Here is a 22,500-nt window from a genome sequence, read left to right on the forward strand (position 1 = left end):
CTCATGGAGAGAATGTGGAGACACCCCAACGTAAGTGAAAGAATTACATTTATGTAGCGAGATTTGGCATCTATAGAATTAAAAGTCCCATCATCCCATATGTGGATAAATGTGAGGTTATCCATTTTGGTGGCAAAAACGGGAAAGCAGACTATAATCTAAATGGTGGCCGATTGGGAAAGGGGGAGATGGAGCGAGACCTGGGTGTCATGGTACACCAGTCATTGAAAGTAGGCATGCAGGTGCAGCAGGCAGTAAAGAAAGCGAATGGTATGTTAGCTTTCATTGCAAAACGATTTGAGTATAGGAGCAGAGAGGTTCTACTGCAGTTGTACAGGGTCTTGGTGAGACCACACCTGGAGTATTGCGTACAGTTTTGGTGTCCAAATCTGAGGAAGGACATTATTGCCATAGAGGGAGTGCAGAGAAGGTTCACCAGACTGATTCCTGGGATGTCAGGACTGTCTTATGAAGAAAGACTGGATAGACTTGGTTTATACTCTCTCTAGAATTTAGGAGATTGAGAGGGGATCTTATAGAAACTTACAGAATTCTTAAGGGGTTGGACAGGCTAGATGCAGGAAGATTGCTCCCGATGTTGGGGAAGTCCAGGACAAGGGGTCACAGCTTAAGGATAAGGGGGAAATCCTTTAAAACCGAGATGAGAAGAACTTTTTTCACACAGAGAGTGGTGAATCTCTGGAACTCTCTGCCACAGAGGGTAGTTGAGGCCACACAGTTCATTGGCTATATTTAAGAGGGAGTTAGATGTGGCCCTTGTGGCTAAGGGGGTCAGAGGGTATGGAGAGAAGGCAGGTACGGGATACTGAGTTGAATGACCAGCCATGATCATATTGAATGGCGGTGCAGGCTCGAAGGGCCGAATGGCCTCTACTCCTGCACCTAATTTCTATGTTTCTATGTTTACTAAAGCTGCAACGCTTCCTGTTTGCTCTGCTGCTTGATTTTAGAAAAAAAACTATTATATATGGTTGTGATTTTTTGGCCATCTTACGCAGAGTCCGCCTCCGAGGATTTTTCGCATCGATGAAAAATAAAAGAATTATTCGTGTCTAAAAAATCTTGAGATTCTCTCTCCTGTCAATCACCGTGATGAAGTCCACACCCCTTCCGGGGGGGGGGGGGGGGAGTATAAAATCCGGAAGTATGGACTTGGCTTAGTTGCTGCACGATGGCGAGGGAGAGACCACGACTCTCAGTCTGAGCTGGGAATCTACACAACACTGAGTGTCTACTCAACTGTGCGTGCCATTTATGTGGTTTTATGTGGTTTGGAAACCAGTCCCTTTGGCCCACAACACCCATACTAGCACTCCAGAAATCCTCCCCCCCCCCCCCCCCCCCGCCACTGGCCAGCAATATTGGAATTGGTGGAGGGGTAGAATATTGTGTTGCAGGCCCAGCCCTCCCGTGTGAAGCTGGGGGTCCCACAGTCTAGTTTTAATTAAAACTATAATGGGCCATACAAATCAGACTTTGGACTTTACTTTTGCGATACAGCGTGGAACAAACCCATCAGCCCACTGAGTTTGTGCCAACCAGCAATCACCCCGTACATTAGCTTGGGACAATTTTGCAATTTTTTAACCAAAGCCAACTAACCTACAAACCTAAGATAGACACATAATGCTGGAGTATCTCAGCATCTCTGGATATAAGGAATAGGTGATGTTTCAGGTCCAGATGTCACCCATTCCTTTTCTCCAGAGATGCTGCCTGTTCTGCTGAGTTACTCCGGCATTTAGTGTCGAACTTCAGTATAAACCGGCAGCTGCTGTTCCTTCTTACACATGGACTGCCAATGTTTTAGATCAGGAGCCTTTTCCAATATCAGCTTGAAATTCCCCTGTGACAAAGAGCAATGATCCTTCCAACTCATAATCTACAACCCTGTGTGTCTTTGGAGTGTGGGAGGAAACTGGAGCACCCGGAGAAACCACATACGGTCACTGGAAGAATATAAAAACACCATATATATGACTTGAGAATTAAGGGACTGAAGTTTAGGGGTAACATGAGGGGGAACTTCTTTACTCAGAGAGCGGTGGCTGTGTGGAATGAGCTTCCAGTGAAGGTGGTGGAGGCAGGTTCGTTTTTATCATTTATAAATAAATTGGATAGTTATATGGACGGGAAGGGAATGGAGGGTTATGGTCTGAGCGCAGGTGTATGGGACTAGGGGAGAATATGTGTTCGGCACGGACTAGAAGGGTCGAGATGGCCTGTTTCCGTGCTGTAAATTGTTATATGGTTGTTTGTTATATGGTATAAACAAGCACCCGTGGTCAGGATCGAACCTGAGTCTCTGGCGCTGTAAGGCAGCAACTCTACCGCTGCGCCACCGTGCCGCACAATCAAAGGAATAAAAAGATGAAGAAAGTTGAAGAAGAAATTTAAATTACAGTCTTCCACTATATTTCGTGCCCTGAGGGGAGAAGGAAAATATTCTCGATAGGGGAGACGGATAGAAAAGTAAGAGGGAATACTGGAAATACACATTACGTTGGTGGAGAGTGGAATTGAGTCAAGGTTTCTGCTCATGACTTTGATGGATAAACAAAGATGTGAGTTAATCAACAATTAACGATACAATAGATTCCAAATGGTTCAAAGCATCAAACCATTTTCCAAACTCAATTACAAATAATCCACCTTAAATTGTCTCAGAAAGTTACACACAAATGTTTTAACTTTTTCTCAGGTTTGAAGGATAATGAATTGCACACAACTCAATAATGCAATGGGCTAAGTGTTCGGCTGGCGACCGGAAGGTAGCCGGTTCGAATCCCGCTTGGAGTGCATACTGTCGTTGTGTCCTTGGGGCAAGACACTTCACCCACCTTTGCCTGTGTGTAAATGTAATGTAATTATGTGAAGCACTTTGGGGTCAATGCAAGTTGACTAAAAATGTGCTATATAAATAAGATAAAAAAAATGCAAATATTAGTTTTCGTTTTAGAAATGCAGCATGGAAACAGGCCCTTCGGCCCACCGAGTCCACACCGACCATCGATCACCCGTTCACACTAGTTCTATATTATCCCACGTTCTCATGCACTCCCTACACACTGCGGGCTATTATTACTGCGGCGTATTCACCTACAAACCCGCATGTGATGTGGGAGGAAACAGGATGACCAGGTGGTCACAGGGAGAATGTGAACAGGGATGCTCCTGAGGAGGTTTACCAGAATGATCCCGGGAATGATTGGGTTAATGTATGATCAGCGTTTGCTGTCACTGGGCCTGTACTCGCTGGAGGTCATAGCCTCAGAATAAAAGGATGTACCTTTAGGAAGATGAGAAGGAATTTCTTTAGTCAGAGGGTGGTAAATATGTGGAATTCATTACCGCAGATGACTGTGGACAAGCTTTTCCCTTTGAGAATAGGGAAGATTCAAACAAGAGGTTCAGACATGACTTCAGAAGTTTAGGGGTAACATGAGGGGGAACTTCTTTATTCAGAGAGTGGTAGCGGTGTTGAATGAGCTTCCAGTGGAAGTGGTGGAGGCAGGTTCATTGGTATCATTTAAAAATAAATTGGATAGGCATATGGATGAGAAGGGAATGGAGGGTTATGGTATGAGTGCAGGCAGGTGGGACTAAGGGAAAAAAGTTGTTCGGCACGGACTTGTAGGGCCGAGATGGCCTGTTTCCGTGCTGTAATTGTTATATGGTTATATGGTTAAATGGTGGAGGCCAAATCAATGGATATGTTGCAGGCGGAGATTGATAGAGCCTCGATTAGTACGGGTGTCAGGGGTTATGGGGAGAAGGCAGGACAATGGGTTGAGAGGGGAAGCGAGATCAGCCAACTCGACCAGCTGCTCTACCAGTGCCATTTGAAGCCAAATAAAAAAGTTATACTCCCCCCCAGAAGTTTCATTAGAAGTTTCATTCCTGTTTCGGCCTTAGCGGAGTTGTTTACAGAACATGCGTGTTCCGTCTCTATCACTTCCAGTATCACATAAACCGTATTATTCTTCATCTGTTTCACAAAGCCATGTTCTCTGTTCACTTTCCTGAAAAGATAAAGTTAAGAAGAATGCTACAAATTGATCAGTTCTGACAAAAGAGGAGATGAAGGACATTATTACCATAGAGGGAGTGCAGAGAAGGTTCACCAGACTGATTCCTGGGATGTCAGGACTGTCTTATGAAGAAAGACTGGATAGACTTGGTTTATACTCTCTAGAATTTAGGAGATTGAGAGGGGATCTTATAGAAACTTACAAAATTCTTAAGGGGTTGGACAGGCTAGATGCAGGAAGATTGCTCCCGATGTTGGGGAAGTCCAGGACAAGGGGTCACAGCTTAAGGATAAGGGGGAAATCCTTTAAAACCGAGATGAGAAGAACTTTTTTTCACACAGAGAGTTGTGAACCTCTGGAACTCTCACCCACAGAGGGTAGTCGAGGCCACAGTTCATTGGCTATATTTAAGAGGGAGTTAGATGTGGCCCTTGTGGCTAAGGGGATCAGAGGGTATGGAGAGAAGGCAGGTACGGGATACTGAGTTGGATGATCAGCCATGATCATATTGAATGGCTGTGCAGGCTCGAAGGGCCGAATGGCCTATTCCTGCACCTAATTTCTATGTTTCTATGATTCTATGATGGTATGGATGATGGCATAAGTTGGACAATAGTTTAGCAATGCACCCTACATCTAATTCATCAATCTCACCAAAGTCGTCAATAAAAATAACAACAACTTGAATCATTCTGTGCGTAATAATCCAAGTGTTTGTTAAATTAAGAAAAGTTCAAGCAAGGGAGGAAATCATGAGAGGAATAGATCAGGTAGATGCACAGTCTCTTTCCCAGAGAAGGAGAATCAAGAACCAGAGCACATAGCTTTAATGTGAGGGGGAAAAGATTTAATAGGAATCTGAGGGGTAACCTTTTCACATAAAGGGTTGAGGGTGATTGGAACGAGCTGCCGAATGAGGTAGTTGAAACAACATGTACTAAATCTTTAGACAGGTACATGGAATCAACAAGTTTAGAAGGATGTGGGTGAAACGCAGGCAGGTGTGACTTGTGTGGATGGGCAGGTTGGTCAGTGTGCATAGAAACATAGAAACATAGAAACATAGAAATTAGGTGCAGGAGTAGGCCATTCGGCCCTTCGAGCCTGCACCGCCATGTAATATGATCATGGCTGATCATCCAACTCAGTATCCCGTACCTGCCTTCTTTCCATACCCTCTGATCCCCTTGGCCAAAGGGCCACATCTAACTCCCTCTTAAATATAGCCAATGAACTGGCCTCAACTACCCTCTGTGGCAGAGAGTTCCAGAGATTCACAAACTCTCTGTGAAAAAAGTTCTTACTTTCTCGGTTTTAAAGGACCCCCTTATCCTTAAGCTGTGACCCCTTGTCCTGGACTTCCCCAACATCAAAGGGCCTGTTTCCACGCTGTATGACCCCATGACTCTCTGCCTCAGCCAACTGTCAAAGGAGAAAATAATTTTGAATGTTTCTGAATATCACACAAAATCTAAATCTTACTTTTCTTAAAAGACCAGTTAAAGCAAAGCTGATCTGAAAGAAGTGCCAGCAGTTTTCACTCTCGAATAAGCTAGCAACGTACAAGAGGCTGGAGTGAAAAATACACTATCCCTGTGAGTAATAATCAACCTGCTGGAGGAACTCAGTGGGTCAGGCAGCATCTGTGGAGGTAAATGAACAAACAACATCGCTCCATAGATGCTGCTGCACCCACTGAGTTTCTCCAGCATTTCTGTGTAACTTCAGGTTGGGAGCCTTCTTCATTGAGATTGTCATCTTTGTTTGGATTGGTAACCTGGGTTTGTGTGAGTTTAGTTTAGTTTAGAGATACAGTACAGAAACAGGCCCTTCGGCCCTTCTAGTCCACGCCGACCAGTACACTAGCCCCATCCTACACGCAAGGAACAATTTACAATTTTTACTGAAGCTAATTAAACTACGTCTTTTGAATGTGGGAGGAAACCAGAACACCTGGAGAAAACCCACGCGGTCATAGGGAGAAGGTACAAACTCTGCACAGACAGCGCCCGTAATCAGGATTGAACCCGCATCTCTGGCACTGCACCAATGATTGATTACCTGTCTTTGGTAACATCCAGCAGCGTGCGTTCAGAGATTGTGTGCTTTCTCATTTCCACACTTGACATGGCGTCTGAGGAACTTCCTGAGATGTGCGCTCCTACATCAACATGGCCGGAATCCACACCCACTTGGGCACTGAGCGAGGCGCTGGAAGACTCAGAGAAGCAGGCAATGATAGAGCTACTCAATCCTGGGAAAATAAAATAAATCGACTGTTAGCTGCTGCTCGCTATTTACTGTTACAACGTCGGAGAACTGGTCAGTGGAGGACTCAACCAACACCAATCACCATCAGGGGCACTGAGGTGGAGGTGGTCGCCAGCCACAGGTACCTTGGTGTGCAGCTTGACAGTGAGCTGGACTGGAAGAGTCATATGGAGGCGGTGTACAGGAAGGGACAAAGTCGACTGTATTTCTTAAGGAGGCTAAGGTCATTCAACATCTGCCAACCCCTACTGTGCAGTGTCTACCATTCAGTGGTGGCCAGTGCTCTGTTTTTTGCTGTGGCCTGTTGGGGAGAAGGCGCCCGCATAGCGGACAAAAACAGACTGGACAAGCTGATCAGGAAGGCCGGCTCAGTGGTCGGGGCTGAGCAACTAACGGTCCAGCAGGTGGCAGAGGCCAGAACTCTGAACAAACTGGGTTCAATAATGACCAACCCCACTCACCCACTCCACGCCCTGAAGGTGATCTAGAGCAGCATCTTCAGTCAGTGACTGATTGTACCAATGTGCAAAACGGAGAGATATAGGAAGTCTTGTATACCAGCTGCTATAAGGTTTTATAATGCACAAAAATAATTTTGGATTTTTTTAGTATTCATTCATTGTATTTTAACTTATTAAGTATTGAAGCTATCTGTGGAAATGTGTGGTGTTATGTCTGTCTTGAAGCTGTTGTGGCACTGTAATTTCCTGTAAAGGATTATTAAAGATTATTCAATTCAATTCAAGTTATCTGCACATGGGAGCAGGATGTTGCTGTTGGTGATACTGGTTTCTCCTTAAACGCCTCTCTACAGCAATGTTACAAAACTTTGAGATTTTAAAAATCAAGTCTGCAATTGATCCCATCAGATAAAGCATACAAAGAAGTTTAATTTGACACCTAATTCACTTTCATATCTCAAGTATTTAAAAAGTTATGGCCATTTTCATACTCGGAAATTAGCATCTTGTTCCCTATTGATTTTCTATGGACATAACAAAAAAGCTGTGATCGTGGACAGTCAAAAGCCCATAACCTTCTTAAAAATTAAGAGAACTGAATGAAATTTTCAGTTATCATAGATTGAAGCATTCTGAAACAAATATAAATCAATCTTACTTGGATGACCTGAAATTAAAGCATATAATTAGTTAGTTACCCAATTGGAGCTAATTTCAAACTTCAATTACTAGATCTAAACATCTATCTATTTCTTAATAAATGATTAACATTTTTAAATAGCCTAAGTGTCCAATTAATATTCACAAATAATTCACAATAAAACATGATTTTTAAATCTCATTTACATTAATTTATAGGCCAAATGGAAGGAATTTAGTGTTCAATTGCTGTAAATTAAAGTCAATTTAAATCAGCTTTCTAGTGGGTTCCTGTGAACGCGCTGGTTTAGAACGTTCACATTGCGCTAGATTTGTAGCCTCCAAATGCCCAGAAAAATACTGCGGGATATAATGGGCCCAAAATGAGCTACTCGCAACATTAAACTTTGTATAAAGGGATCTTAAGAAGCCCTTTTTAATGTAAAATTAAACAGCCTACCTTCCGTTGTCTGCTGTATGAGACCCTGCCGGTTGCCGGTGGTCGGGGGTTTAGAGGTTAATTTTTAACCTACTATAACAATTATATAAAGCCTTTAAAACTAAAAATAGCTAAAGCGACAGAATATTCCAGCGATTTTCCGTTAATAATTAACTAGGCTGAACATCCTCGATTTGAACAGCCTAGGGGAAATCGCGTTTTAAACCCGCCCCCCTCTAAACGGCGCCAAAATCGCGCACACGGGGTGGGACAGATTTTCAGCGACGCTTCAGGTAGGCTTTGCAACATACCTATTCTCTGGCCCGGAAAACTGGGCAGGATAATATAGTGGAGGTTTCACGGCAGTCGGGTCACGACCCATGACCCATACTGTTGCTACGCTACACCAAGTGGAGTACACGCGATGTACTGCAGGTAATCGGGATAAGCGTGAGAGACATTTAGCCTACTTCAGAATTCCAAACGTGAGGAGAAATGACGGTAGATAGAAGCGAGAGCTGAAGGGACAACAACAGCCAGAGTGCTTGGTGAACATTGGCCGTTTGCTCACTGCATTTCATCAACAGTAAGGCATTATTTGTGATTTTTCTTGATTCCTTTGGCATCTAAAAAGTTTCAAAAGTGATAAATCTGACTAAATTTTTTAAATCGCCCATGGTTCTCAAGTGGGTTTTTACATACAAAATGAAAACGCATCTGAAGAAAAATTTACAGCCAGATTTATCACTTCTGAGACTTTTTAGATACCAAAGGAATCAAGAAAAAACACAAATAATGCCTTACTGTTGATGAAATGCAGTGAGCAAGTGCGATAATTCCCAATATTTTCAATTCCGATATCTGCACGGCCAATGTTCGCCAAGCACTTTAGCTGCTGTTGTCCCTTCAGTTCTCGCTTCTCTTTACCTTCATTTCGCTTCACTTTTGGAATTCTAAAGTTAGGTACATGTCTCTCACACTTACCCTGACGTCCACAAGTTTTTTTCACCGCAAAAATTCAACATTTTGGCTGTTTTAAACAGGTAGAAAAGTACGCGTTTCTTGCATTAATAACATATATCGGAAGTTACAGGTGTCCTCCAGATGGATTGAGCGGCTCCGCGCGTCAAGCCCTATGGCCCAGTGACCTTACGTGCAACCCCCCTATACAAAGTCACATTTCCTCATCATGTCGAAGTCTCGCCGGTGGAGTAACCGGGAGGGAGCTGTAGATGTCGGACGTGAGGAGGGTGAACCGGGGCAATGCCTACAGAACCTTCAAGGTCAGCTGCAGGAGGCACCACTGGGACACAAAGATGACCGCGTGAGGAGAGGGACGTGGATTCGTGGGAACTTCTCCAGTACATCGAACGTGCGGGGGTATCTGGAGCACTAGTATGGGTGTTGTGGGCTGAAGGGACTGATTCCCAGAGGGCTAGTATGGACATTGTGGGCCGAATGGATTCTTGAGCTGACAGCTCAGTCACTCAAGCCTGGTGTGCTGGCAGCTCACTCACTGCTATTCCTTGAAATTCCACCAGGCAGAGTGCAAGGCCACCAAACTCAAGTGCTGTTTCATACCATTTCAAGCAAGGTGCACACCACATTTTCAAAGCAACCACCATTTTCATTTTCAATAAGCCAAAAACAGCTTTTGCATTTTCAAACCAAAAAACACTTTAGCATTTTCAAACTACATATTCAAATCACATTAAGGGCACTGACAAGTCAGTAAAACAACTCACGGTTTAGTAAACATGTGTTCAGTGGTATTCACAGCTCAGACTGTGAGTCGTGACCTGTCGTTCCCTCATCTTGCAGAGAACTGAGGCACCTCCACACTTCCGGGTTTTATAGTCCCTTCACCATACCACCAGAAGGGGCGTGGCCTTCATGGCATGATTGACAGGAGAGAGAATCTCAACATTTTTAAAAACATTAATGTCTTTTATTTTTCATCAATGGGAAAATTCCTCTTGTCCTGCGCAGTGAAGGGGGACTCTGATTAAGATGGCCAAAAATCGCAGCCGTAAGTGGTAGCATTTTTTCTAAAATCAATATGCAGTGAAAACAGGAAGGGGTCAAGATTAGAATTTCAATTATATAGGTTAAACAAGAACTCATCGTTTGAATTTGGATCTTTATTTTATGAGTAGTTGGAGTGAGAGACTACATGAAGAACCCGCCAGCCTGCATGTGCGTCAATCTTCAAAGCAACTGTATGAAACCACAGACCACTTGCACCAAATTAAACTATAGAAAGATTAATAACGCTTGACTTACTGAATGATCTTTATGAGATTCAGGGTTGGGAGTGGAGGGCACGTAGTCCCTCACTCCAACTTTTCGTAAAATAAAGATCAAACTTCAAAAGGTAGGTTCTCGTTTAATCTTTCTATTTTATATTAAAGTCTCGTGAGATACTGTGTGAAGCCTTCAAAGCTCTGTGGTTTCATGCAGTAAACCAATCTGTATGTGAAAACACTAAACAGATAAACCATAAATGGTAGGAAACACATGGGTCATTAACAACATGATGCTAACTTTACATACATGTACATCGCCTTTCGTTGGACCACAGTCCCAATTGCCTTTGGGTTAGACAATAGCTCATGCAACACTGATCAGAATCCTATCTGCAACTATCCAGATATGTTCAACAAAATGTTATAACTTCTGAAAGTGCACTTATCTGAGCCTCCTGCTGTTGCAAGAAAGTGATCAAAGGGGAATATCCATACTATTGGCTGCTGACGAAGCAGCCGCCCTGGTAGAGTGAGACTTGAATTGATTAGTATTCACTCCTGCTTTCAGCTGCTTACACTCTATCCATCTTGAAATAGTCAGCACCAACAATTTCTTGAGAAACTATTATATAATTGTGAAACTATATATGTAAGACTGACGAAGGAACTGGGGATCGGCGGACAAGCCCTATGCCAGGCCATCAAAGAAACATCACGGGTGTCAGAGCAGAGTAGTTCCTTCAGGGACTTGGTGGAACTAACCATCCAGGTCGTGCCTGCCAGTTACTCCGAGCCTGGTTCGACAGGCTGCTCCATCGGGGACTTGGTGGAGCTAACCATGCAGGTCGTGCCTGCCAGTTTACTCTGAGGCCAGCCAGCCGCCTGCTCCCTTCCGGAGCCTTAAGGTTGGTAGCTGTAGAGGCCGCGCCTGTCAGCCTCTCCGAGCCCGCTGCATCTATTTTCAGAGCCAGCGGGCCGTTCCTGAAGGAAAAAACGCTTACCTGCCGGAGCATTTTTTAATCCGCCATACGACGACGTATTTGAGGCGCATGCGGGCTGGCAGGTTCTTCACGTAGTCTCATCACGAGACTTTGATATAAAATGGGTGGTTCATGTTCATGAAGCTATGGTGATACTAAGAGATGTTTTAAACCCATTCACACAATGTTCAGTTTTGTTTACAGACAGCATGGAAACAGGCCCTTCAGCCCACCGAGTCCGTGCAATCTGGAGTTTCTTGGAAATGGCGCCAAAACATATTGCATCTCGCATGCGGGATCAGTGGACTCTTTGCAAGAAAGAATTTCACTGTGCGGAGTCCTGCACTTCACACTGTGACAATAAAAGGACCATTGAACCATTGAAATTTGTACCAATGGCGGCTTTTCATTGTGATTCTACGCAGCGGCGGTGGAAAGCATCTTGTCCGGGAACATTACCATCTGGTTCGGGAATTGCTCTGCCAAGGACAAGAAGGCTCTGCAGAGAGAGAGTAGTGCATTCGGCCGAACGCACTATGGGAACTTCACTCACCCCCTGCAGGAATTATACAACAGGAGGTGCAACTCCAGAGCAAACAAATTCATTAGAGACCTCTTCCACCCCTGCAACGGACTGTTCCAGCCGCTACGGTCAGGCAAACGCCTCCGTTGCCATGCAGTGAGAACGGAGAGGTTGAGAAGGAGTTTCTTCCCAGAGGCAATTCGGACTGTAAACGCCTTTCTCACCAGGGACTAACTGTACAGAACGTTTTTCCTTCTATTATTTATTATGTAAAATAATATGTGTGTTATGATTGTGTTTATAATTTGTTTGGTTGTTTTGTTGTTCCGCGAGCATTGCCACTTTCATTTCACTGCACATCTCGTATGTGTATGTGACAAATAAACTTGACTTGACTTGACTTGACTTGACTTGATTTCATTTAATTATTTCATTTTTAATTTTCCAGTTGTCGCAGTGTGACTTTGGAAAGTGGACATTGTTCAAGGGACCACAGTTAATCTGAAGGAGGATCCCGACACGAATTGTCACCTGTTTACCCTTGAGCAAAACAAAGTCCTGGAAGAACTCAACAGGTCAGGCAGCATCTGTGGAGGGATTGCATGGGCAACATTTCAGGTTGAGACCCTTCTTCACTCTGAACCGCTGTGTGTCCACTTTCCTCAATAACTGCTGCCTGACCGGCTGAGCTACTCCAGCAATTTGTGTTTTATAACCGAGATGAGAAAAACATTTTTCACACAGAGAGTGGTGAATCTCTGGAATTCACTGCCACAGAAGGTAGTTGAGGCCAGTTCATTGGCTATATTTAAGAGGGAGTTAGATATGGCCCTTGTGGCTAAAGGGATCAGGGGGTATGGAGAGAAGGCAGGTACAGGATACTGAGTTGGATGATCAGCCATGATCATATTGAATGGCGGTGCAGGCTCGATGGGCCGAATGGCCTCTACTCCTGCACCTAATTTCTATGTGTCTATGTTTCTATAAAAGATTCCAGCAACAGCAGTTCCTCATGTCTACATCATTCTGGGTATCTTAATCTAAACTATCATCTCCCTTTTACAACATTGCTTCTACATTTGTCAGCAACTTAACTTGTTGCAAGCTAGACTGCAGTGTGCAGGAAAATGTTAAAAATGCCATATCTTACCAAAATCTAAATCTTGGCCATCAATCAATATATCAGTCAGTCTGAAGGGAGTCGGAACATAATTTTCTCTTTTGGAAAAGAATTTTTTCTTCTTTTTGATGACTAGGTGAAGTGGTTTGCATTTTGAAGAATCAAGCGGGCTTTTCACAGGAAACAGTGTGAGGTTGCCCGGGGCAATCTCACTCACAATCTTCTTGGTAGTGCTATAAAACATGGCTCTAAAAACGAACAAACATTAAGCATAACATTAACAGTGGAAATACGTGGCATGTTAGGCAGCATCTCTCTGAAGACTGAAACAGAGCCAATGATAAGGTCAACTGCCCGTCACCAAACATAGATTATAACGAAGGCACAAGGAGCTTGAGGAGATGGTACGGAAGGTGATGGAGTAACTCAGTGGGTCATGCAGCATCTGTGGAGGGAAAGAGACAGATGATGTTCCGTGTCTAGTCCAGGTGAGCTTATTGTCATATGCACAAGTACAATGAAGTACAGGTACATCACAGGTGCAGCAGCACCACAAGCACATAGGCTCCAACAATGGCCTTCATCAGTCAATATTGAGTTTAGAAGTTGGGAGGTAATGTTGCAGTTGTACAAGACATTGATGATGACGCATTTAGAATATTGTGTTCAGTTCTGGACAACAGAGTAACTCAGCAGGACAGGCAGCATCTCTGGAGGGAAGGAATGGGTGATGTTTCGGGTCGAGACACTTATGCAGATTGACCCACTGAGTTATTCCAACTTCATGTGCTTGTCTTTAGTTGTCTCCCTACACATATTGACCAGTTGTTCAGATACCAAAATGAAACAAACCTTAATGCCTAGGATAAGCTGGAGTAACTCAGCGGGACAGGCAGCATCTCTGGAGAAAAGGGTCGGGTCGAGACCCTTCTTGACTCGGGTGGTGGAAGATATTGGGGAAATAGGAGCGCACCTGATTTGGGGAGGAAGGAGGGAGGGGAAAGAAAGAGGAGGTTGAGGAAGTTGGAGAATTTAATGTTCAACCACATTCAATTCCCCCCCCCCCCCCCCCCCCAACAGTGTGAAATGAAGCAGGGTCTCGGCCCGAAACGTCAACCATTCCTCTCTCCATTTGATCCGCATTCATTATCTATCCTGATGGTGGCGGTGAAATTAACAGTGAGGTGCTTCTGGGATGTCCCGAGGGCAGTGAAAGGTGTTATATAAATGCAACACTCCCTTACTGAAGAAGGGTTCCGATCCGAAATGTCTCCTCAGGGGCGGAAAATCCGGGGGGGGGGCCAAAGGGGGCACGTCCCCTCCATGTTCCTCCGCTATAGGATCTTGAGTCGGGAATCAGACGGGCCAGCGCAGAGAAACAGCGCTAAACCCAGCTAACTCTGCCTGTCCCGCCAGGTGAGCTTACAACCCTTCCTGGACTTGTGGGAAATATGGCCAGCACGGAGAAGCAGCACTGGTGTCCAGACAGGGCTGTAGTTAACCCGGTGTGACAGGCAGAGTTGAGCTGCATTTAGCGCTGGATTGAGCCTCCGAAGCCTCGCGGGTGTGTGTGTGTGTGTGCGTATATGCGCGTGGCTGCCAAAAAATGGTGTCCCCCGTCCCCTCCATGTTTTGATAGCGAGTTCTGTTCTTGCATTCCCTCCCCAGATGCTGCCTGACCCGCTGAGTTTCTCCAACACTTCGTTAAATATTACAGCTTCCACAGTCTGCGGGACTTTGTGTTTACAAGATACAAGATACATTTATTTGTCACAGTTGTAAAGGGACTTAGTCTGCCACACTATAACCTTTAATAGAGTCTTTAATATAGCACATGGCACACACGTCCCAGTACTGGCTGCACCCAGCCTTCAGGTGTACCAGGACAAAATGGGAGGAGGAGAAGGGAGGAGATCATAGTTATACTGATATGAGAGGGCGTGTTAATGGTGATGAGGTAGCTACATTATAGGTTGCATGCATAAAGCATCTACATCCTTTCCCATACAATTTAAACAATGTAATCACCATACAGCCATACAGTAAAAATAAATGCATTTCGTTGTCTCTGTACTGTACACTGACAATGACAATTAAAATTGAATCTGAATCTAAAGAACACAGCATAGAGTTGATAGAATTCAACATAAAACATCCCCACACAGCAGAATCAAAGTTTCCCACTGTTAGGGAACGCACCAAAGTCAGTTAATCTCCTGTGTTGGGTTCTTGGTAACGTGGTTCTTGAAATTGGGTGAGAATTGAATTCACGAGGTGAACTCCCGGGCTTGGGAACAGCGGGGAGATTAGTTCACCGGCAATCCTCCCCCCGCCCTCTATCCCATCACTCACCGCCGACACGCCCCCACCCCCCCCCCCCACCACCTCTCCCCCCCTCTCCCTAACCCCCTCTCCCCACCCCCCTCTCCCTAACCCCCTCTCCCCCACCCCCCTCTCCCCACCGCCCCTCCCCACCACCTCTCCCTAACCCCCTCTCCCCCCACCCCTCCACCCCTCCCAATCCACACGGAGCCTGCCCCATCGCCACTTACACCTACCTGCTGTTGGAGTTCGCTGCCGTCTGAGAGCTGCCCAGCCCCTTCCACCCTCAGGCAGAAAGATCAGTTTACCTCTTGGAATGTGAAGAACCTTCTAACTTCCCCGAGCTCGTCCAGACCTGTCAAACCCAGAGATTTATCCGAGTTGAATACAGAGGCCGGTCTATAGATCTATATTGGGGGGAAAGGGTGGAGATGCGGTTTCATATGTATGGTTACTTACCTTAAAATTAGACAATAGACAATAGGTGCAGGAGGAGGCCATTCGGCCCTTCGAGCCAGCACCGCCATTCAATGTGATCATGGCTGATCATCCACAATCAGTATCCCGTTCCTGCCTTCTCCCTATATCCCCTGACTCCGCTATTTTTAAGAGCCCTATCTAGCTCTCTCTTGAAAGCATCCAGAGAACCTGCCTCCACCACCCTCTGAGTCAGAGAATTCCACAGACTCACAACTCTCTGTGAGAGAAAGTGTTTCCTCATCTCCGTTCTAAATTGCTAACTCTTTATTCTTAAACTGTGTGGCCCCTGGTTCTGGACTCCCCCAACATCGGGAACATTTTTCCTGCCTCTAGCGTGTCCAAACCCTTAAAAATCTTATATGTTTCAATGAGATCTTCTCTCATCCTTCTAAATTCCAGAGTGTACAAGCCCAGCCGCTCCATTCTCTCAGCATATGACAGTCCTGCCATCCCGGGAATTAACCTTGTAAACCTACGCTGCACTCCCTCAATAGCAAGAATGTCCTTCCTCAAATTAGGAGACCAAAACTGCACACAATACTCCAGGTGTGGTCTTACTAGGGCTCTGTACAACTGCAGAAGGACCTCTTTGCTCCTATATTCGATTCCTCTTGTTATAAAGGCCAACTTTCGCTTTCTTCACTGCCTGCTGTACCTGCATTCTTACTTTCATAGACTGATGTACAAGGACCCCCAGATCCCGTTGTACTTCCCCTTTTTCCCAACTTGATGCCATTTAGATAGTTGTCTGCCTTCCTGTTTTTGCTACCAAAGTGGATAACCTCACATTTATCCGCATTAAACATCATCTGCCATGCATCTGCCCACTCCCCCAACCTGTCCCAGTCACCCTGCATTCTCATAGCATCCTCCTCGCAGTTTACACTGCCACCCAGCTTTGTGTCATCTGCAAATTTGCTAATGTTACTTTGAATCCCTTCATCCAAATCATTGATGTATATTGTAAATAGCTGCGGTCCCAGCACCGAGCCTTGCGGTACCCCACTGGTCACTGCCTGCCATTCTGAAAGGGACCCGTTAAACCCTACTCTTTGTTTCCTGTCTGCCAACCACTTCTCTATCCATGTCAGCACTCTACCCCCAATACCATGTGCCCTAATTTTGCCCACTAATCCCCATATGTGGGACCTTATCAAATGCTTTCTGAAAGTCCAGGTACACTACATCCACTGGCTCTCCCTTCTCCATTTTCCTATTCAAAATTAGAGAATTCATATTGGCCTTTGTCCAATCATCTCCCCATAAAGACCCCCTCCCCCCACCACCACACCTGTAAACACCTGTAACTCGCCAGGATTTTTCCTGCCCCACCTTTTTTGTAGAAAAGATACAGCACAAGAACAGGCCCTTCCTGAAGTTCAGAAATTGTTCAACCAGATCTTCTCGACATCTGTGTACAAAGGCGTCTTGTGCTTCTTGTGCATGGTGGTGGAAAGATTGGTGGAAACAGGTCCGTGACGTGAACACTCTCTCCTTGACCCCAGGCCCTTCCTGAAGGTTTTTATGGTGGCAACCCACTTGGTCCTAGCGCCCATCCCCCTCAAATCTCGCCAACTCTCAGACACCTCCTCCTACTTATCCTTGGACCATGACCCCCACAGACGAGCACCAGCCACTATCTCCGACACTATCACTGACTTCATCAACTCCGGCACCCTGCCCCCCCCCCCCCCCCCCCAAGCCTCCAACCTCATTGTTCCCCAGCCCCGCACGGCCCAATTTTACCTTCTACACAAAATCCACAATCCCGACTGTCCCGGTAGACCCATTGTCTCTGCCTGTTCATGTCCCACTGAACTTATTTCCACATACCTCGACTCCATCCTATCCCCCCCGGTCAAATCCCTCCCTACCTATGTCCAAGACACCTCACACGCTCTTCATCTACTCCATGACTTCCGTTTTCCAGGCCCCCATTCCCTCATCTTCACCATGGATGTCCAGTCACTCTACAGCTCCATCCCTCACCAGGAGGGTCTTAAAGCCCCCCGTTTCTTCCTCGACCTCAGAACCAACCAATCCCCGTCTACCGATACTGGTCCTTACCCTTAACAACTTTTCATTTGACTCCTCCCATTTCCTCCAAATGCAAGGCGTGGCTATGGGCACGCGCATGGGCCCCAGCTATGGCCACCTCTTTGTAGGGTACATCGAATAATCCTTGTTCGATGCGTACCATGGTCCTATCTGTAAAGAGGATTCAGGAGTGCATGTACCTTTAATATAGTGACCTCACCACTACTAACCACTCCCCATATCAGAAGTATAATTGCAACCTCCCCACCCATTGATCCCTCTCTAGCTCCGGTGACAGACCACGTACAGCTAGGGCAGCAACGGTTATGTGATATCAATAAAAGTAGTAAAGACACAGTGTGTTCATGACTCCTCTTTACATGGTGTCAGAAGTGGGATCAATGAGTGGGGAGGTTGCAATTATACTTCTGATATGGGGAGTGGTTAGTAGTGGTGAGGTCACTATATTAAAGGTACATGCACATGTCATCTACACTATCACCAAACTCTACCTCCGCTACATGAACGACTGCTTTGGTGTTACCTCCTGCACCCACACACAACTCACTGACTTCATTCATTTCACCACAAACTTCCATCCGGCACTCAAATACACCTGGACCATTGCCGACATTTTCCGACCATTTCTAGACCTCACTATCTCCATCGCAGGTGATAGACCACTGACCGACATCTACTATAAACCCACTGACTCCCATGGCTATCTGGATACACTTCTTCCCATCCTGCTTCCCCTACTCCCAATTCCTCCGTCTACACCGCATCTGTACCCAGGATGAGGTGTTCCACACCAGGGCATCGGAGATGTCCTCATTCTTCAGGGAACGGGGGTTCCCCTCTTCTACTATAGATGAGGCTCTCACCAGGGTCTCCTCTATACCCTGTGACTCTGCTCTCACTCCCCATCCCCCCACTCGTAACAAGGGCAGAGACCCCCTTGTCCTCACCTTCCAGCCTACCAGCCGTCACATACAACAAATAATCCTCCGACATTTTCGCCACCTCAAACCGGATCCCACCACTGGCCACATCTTCCCACCTCCTCCCGTCTGCTTTCTGCAGAGACCGCTCCCTTTGTAACTCCTTGGTCAATTCGTCCCTTCCCACCTAAACCACCCCCTCCCCTGGCACTTTCCCTTTCAACCGCAGGAAATGCTACACTTATCGCTTTACCTCCCCCCTTGACTCCATCGAAGGACCCAAGCAGATGCAGCAGAGGTTCACCTGCACCTCCTCCAACCTCATCTATTGCATCCGCTGCTCTAAATGTCAGCTGATCTACATCGGTGAGACCAAGCGTAGGCTTGGCGATCGCTTCGCCCAACACCTCCACTCGGTTCGCAATAACCAACCTGATCTCCTGGTGGCTCAGCACTTCAACTCCCCCTCCCATTCCGAATCTGACCTCTCTGTCCTGGGCCTCCTCCATGGCCAGAGTGACCCACCGGAAATTGGAGGAGCAGCACCTCATATTTCGCTTGGGCAGTTTACACCCCAGTGGTATGAACATTGACTTCTCCAATTTCAGGTAGTCCCTGCTTTCTCCTCCTCTTCCCAGTTCTCCCTCAGCCCACTGTCTCTGCCTCTTCCCTGCCTCCCCCCACCCTCACATCAGTCTGAAGAAGGGTCTCGACCCAAAATGTCGCCTAATTCCAAAGATGCTGCCTCACCCGCTGAGTTTGTGCAGCATTTTTGTCTACACCCGCTTGTCAGCCCACACTTCCCTTCCTTCACTCCATGTCTTTGTTGTTTGAGATCAGCCCCAAAACCACAGATGACCCTTTGCTATCATCTGCAAACATGTAAATGGAGGGCGAGCTGAATCTGACTCTATAGGGAACTAGAGCAGTGACCTGAGAATGTTGCCATGTGGGCAACAGTATTGAGAAGAAGGGTCTCGACCCATGACAGCACTGTGCCTCTACTTGTTGGAGTTTAGAAGGTTGAGGGAGGACCTCATTGAAACTTACAAAATAATGAAATAATACAAAATATCTGTTTCTATAAACAAATTTAAATCCCTTCTTAATGATGTTGAAGCGGGCTCTTCTGTCTGTACATGCTTTGTTTGATGATGTTCTGACTGTGACTCTATTGGTATGTTCTCTGTTGTTTTTTAAATTATTGTCTGGAACTGTGGAACTGTGCTGCTGCCTGTCTTGGCCAGGACTCTCTTGTAAAAGAGATTTTTAATCTCAATGAGACTTCTCCTGGTTAAATAAAGGTTAAATAAAAATAAATAAAAAAATGAAAGGCATGGATAAGGTGGATGTGGAAAGGACGTTTCTGCTGGTGGGACCAGAGAGCACAGCCTCAGAATTCAAGAGAGGAATTTCTTTAGTCAGAGGGTAGTTAATCTGTGGAACCCATTGCCACTGAGGGCTGTGGAGGCCAGGTCAGTGGTTATTTTTAAGGCAGCGATATAGACAACTTCTTGATTAGAATGGGTGTCAAGGGTCATGGGGAGAAGGCAGGGCAATAGTATTGGGAGCCAGAGATCAGCCATGATTGAGTGGCGGAGTAGACTCCATGGGCCGAACAGTCTAATGGCCTCATTCTTCTCCAATAACTTGTGAACTTGTGAGCTGAAGTGTTACCCATTCCTTCGCTCCAGAAATGCTGCCTGTCCCACTGAGTCGCTCCAGCATTGTAAACCAGCATCTGCAGTTCCTTCTCAGATGTAACGTACAGTATTTCAGGCAGTAGGGTAGGGGAGGCCAAAGACAGGCAGGTCGGTACGGGAATTTGAATATGTTATATAAAAGTGTATATAATTTTGATAGGCGGTCAGAACCTTTTCTCCCAGGATGGAAACATCAGACTGGATGGCTTAGCTTTAAGGTGAGAGTGGAAACGTTTAAAGGAAATGTGTGGAACAAAATCTTTCCACTGTGGGCGGTCGGTGAGTGCCTGGAACGTGCTGCCAGGGGTGGTGGTTGAGGCAAAATAGGATAGTGGCATTGAAGAGGCTTTTAGATAGGCACTGTGATATGCAGGGATTGGCGGGATGATGGTGGCACTGCCTTAGCAGCTGTGGCTCGCCTGCAGTCCATCTATTTATTTTCTTGTTGTTGTTCTTTTGGCCTGTTTTAGTTAATGTTTGGTTTATTAGGTTGTGTGTATGTGTGTGTGCGTGTGTGTGTGTTGTGTGGGTGGGTGGGTGGTGAAACGTGTTTTTGGTCTCTTCCTTCGGGGGGGGATGCGACGTTTCTTGTCATATCCCCCGTCTCCGTCTGCGCCGAGGCCTAATAGCGGAGCTGGGGCAGTGGCAGCGGCCACCCGGCCCGACCGCGGGGCCCAGCGGACGACATCGTCGGGAGCTCGCAGGTCACAGGTCGGTGACCTGTTCTCCGGAGCTCCCGCAACAACAGCTGCGTCCGCTGGACTGGAGGGCGGCAGCTTCGGCGGCTTCGACCATCCCGGGCCGCGGAGTTGAACCGGCCCGTTCGCGGAGCCGCGGGACTGACATTACTTACCATCACCCGGCGGGGTCACAACATCTGAAGCCTGGATCGCCTCGACGCAGAGGGAGAATAAGAAGGGAAGAGACAAAGACTTAAGACTTTTGCCTCCATCACAGTGAGGAGGTGCCTGGTGAACCCACTGTGGTGGATGTTACATTTGTGTTTATTGTGTGTTTTTGTCATTTTTATTATATGTGGGACTGCAAGGCAACAAAATTTCATTCAGACCACAAGGTCTAAATGCCAATAAAGGCTACTTTGACTTTGACTTTGATATGAATCATGTGCAGGCAGATAAGATGAATTATATTTGGCATCATGTTTTGCACAGACATTGTGCATTGAAGGACTTGTTCCTGCGCTGTATGTTTTCTAAACAAAAAGGCACAAAGTGTTGCGGTTAGTCAGCAGGTTAGGCAGCATCGCTGGAGAGCATGGATCAGTGACGTTTTCAGTTGAGTAATGCACGGGTATACATTCAACCCTGAGGGGAATCAAGAACTAGAGGGCAAAGGTTTAAGGTGAGAACGGCAAGATTTATTATGCACTTGAAGGGCAACTTTTACAAGTAGAGGATGGTGGGGTACCTGTGTATGGAATGAGCTGCCAGAGGAAGTAGTTAAGGCAGCTGGATGGAGTACGTGACAAGGGCTAGTGGCAAAAAGGAAAGAAAAGTGTTGACGCCTTTGTTGGTTATAACTCCACCTTCAACACTGTAATTTGAACCAACATGTGACAAAACACAATAATTCTCAATGTATAGGAAGGAACTTGCCCGATGTTGGGCGAGTCCAGAACCAGGGGTTCACACTTAGAATAAAGGGGAGGTCATTTAAGACTGAGGTGAGAAAAAACGTTTTCACCCAGAGAGTTGTGAATTAATGGAATTCCCTGCCACAGAGGGCAGTGGAGGCCAAGTCACTGGATGGATTTAAAAGAGAGTTAGATAGAGCTCTAGGGGCTAGTGGAGTCATGGAATATGGGGAGAAGGCAGGAACGGGTTATTAATAGGGGACGATCAGCCATGATCACAATGAATGGCGGTGCTGGCTCGAAGGGCCGAATGGCCTCCTCCTGCACCTATTTTCTATTTTCTATGTAACTGCGGATGCTGGTTATGCACTGAAGATACAAAAAATGCTGGAGTGACAGCGGAACAGGAGGACTCTCTGGAGAGAAGGAATGGATGACGTTTCTGGCCACAAGTTCACAAGTTATTGCAGTAGAATTAGGCCATTCAGCCCTTCGAGTCCACTCTGCCATGCAATAATTGCTGATCTCTGCCTCCGAATCCCATTATCCTGCCTTCTCTCCATAACCCTTGACATCTGTTCTAAAGGAGAGGGGAGGGGAGGAGGAGGGGAGGGGGGGAGGTGAGAGGGGGAGGGGAGGAGAGAGGAGGGGGGGGGTGAGAGGTGAGAGGGGAGGAGAGAGGAGGGAGGAGG

The 22,500-nt window shown here is 46.2% G+C and overlaps 1 protein-coding gene across 3 annotated transcripts in view; it reads right to left on the minus strand.

Moving 5' to 3' along the window:
• The window catches only part of LOC129710079 (pejvakin-like), a 22,374-nt gene extending 6,961 nt beyond the window's left edge, over positions 1-15,413 (minus strand). Inside the window, exons 1-4 of one of the 3 annotated variants that reach the window (XM_055656786.1) lie at positions 15,290-15,413; positions 12,762-12,979; positions 6,114-6,306; positions 3,893-4,043 (exon numbers count right to left, since the gene is read on the minus strand). In XM_055656786.1, the coding sequence (XP_055512761.1) occupies positions 3,893-4,043; positions 6,114-6,306; positions 12,762-12,975 (558 nt within the window). In that variant the 5' untranslated portion in view covers positions 12,976-12,979; positions 15,290-15,413. Of the gene's footprint in view, positions 1-3,892; positions 4,044-6,113; positions 6,307-12,761; positions 12,980-13,583; positions 13,705-14,930; positions 15,038-15,289 lie in introns of those variants that run through there. The other 2 variants (XM_055656788.1, XM_055656787.1) reach the window with 2 other exon arrangements.
• Between the last annotated feature and the right edge of the window lie 7,087 nt (positions 15,414-22,500).

Source organism: Leucoraja erinacea, chromosome 27 (assembly GCF_028641065.1).
Source record: "Leucoraja erinacea ecotype New England chromosome 27, Leri_hhj_1, whole genome shotgun sequence".
Taxonomy (NCBI): Eukaryota; Metazoa; Chordata; class Chondrichthyes; order Rajiformes; family Rajidae; genus Leucoraja; species Leucoraja erinaceus.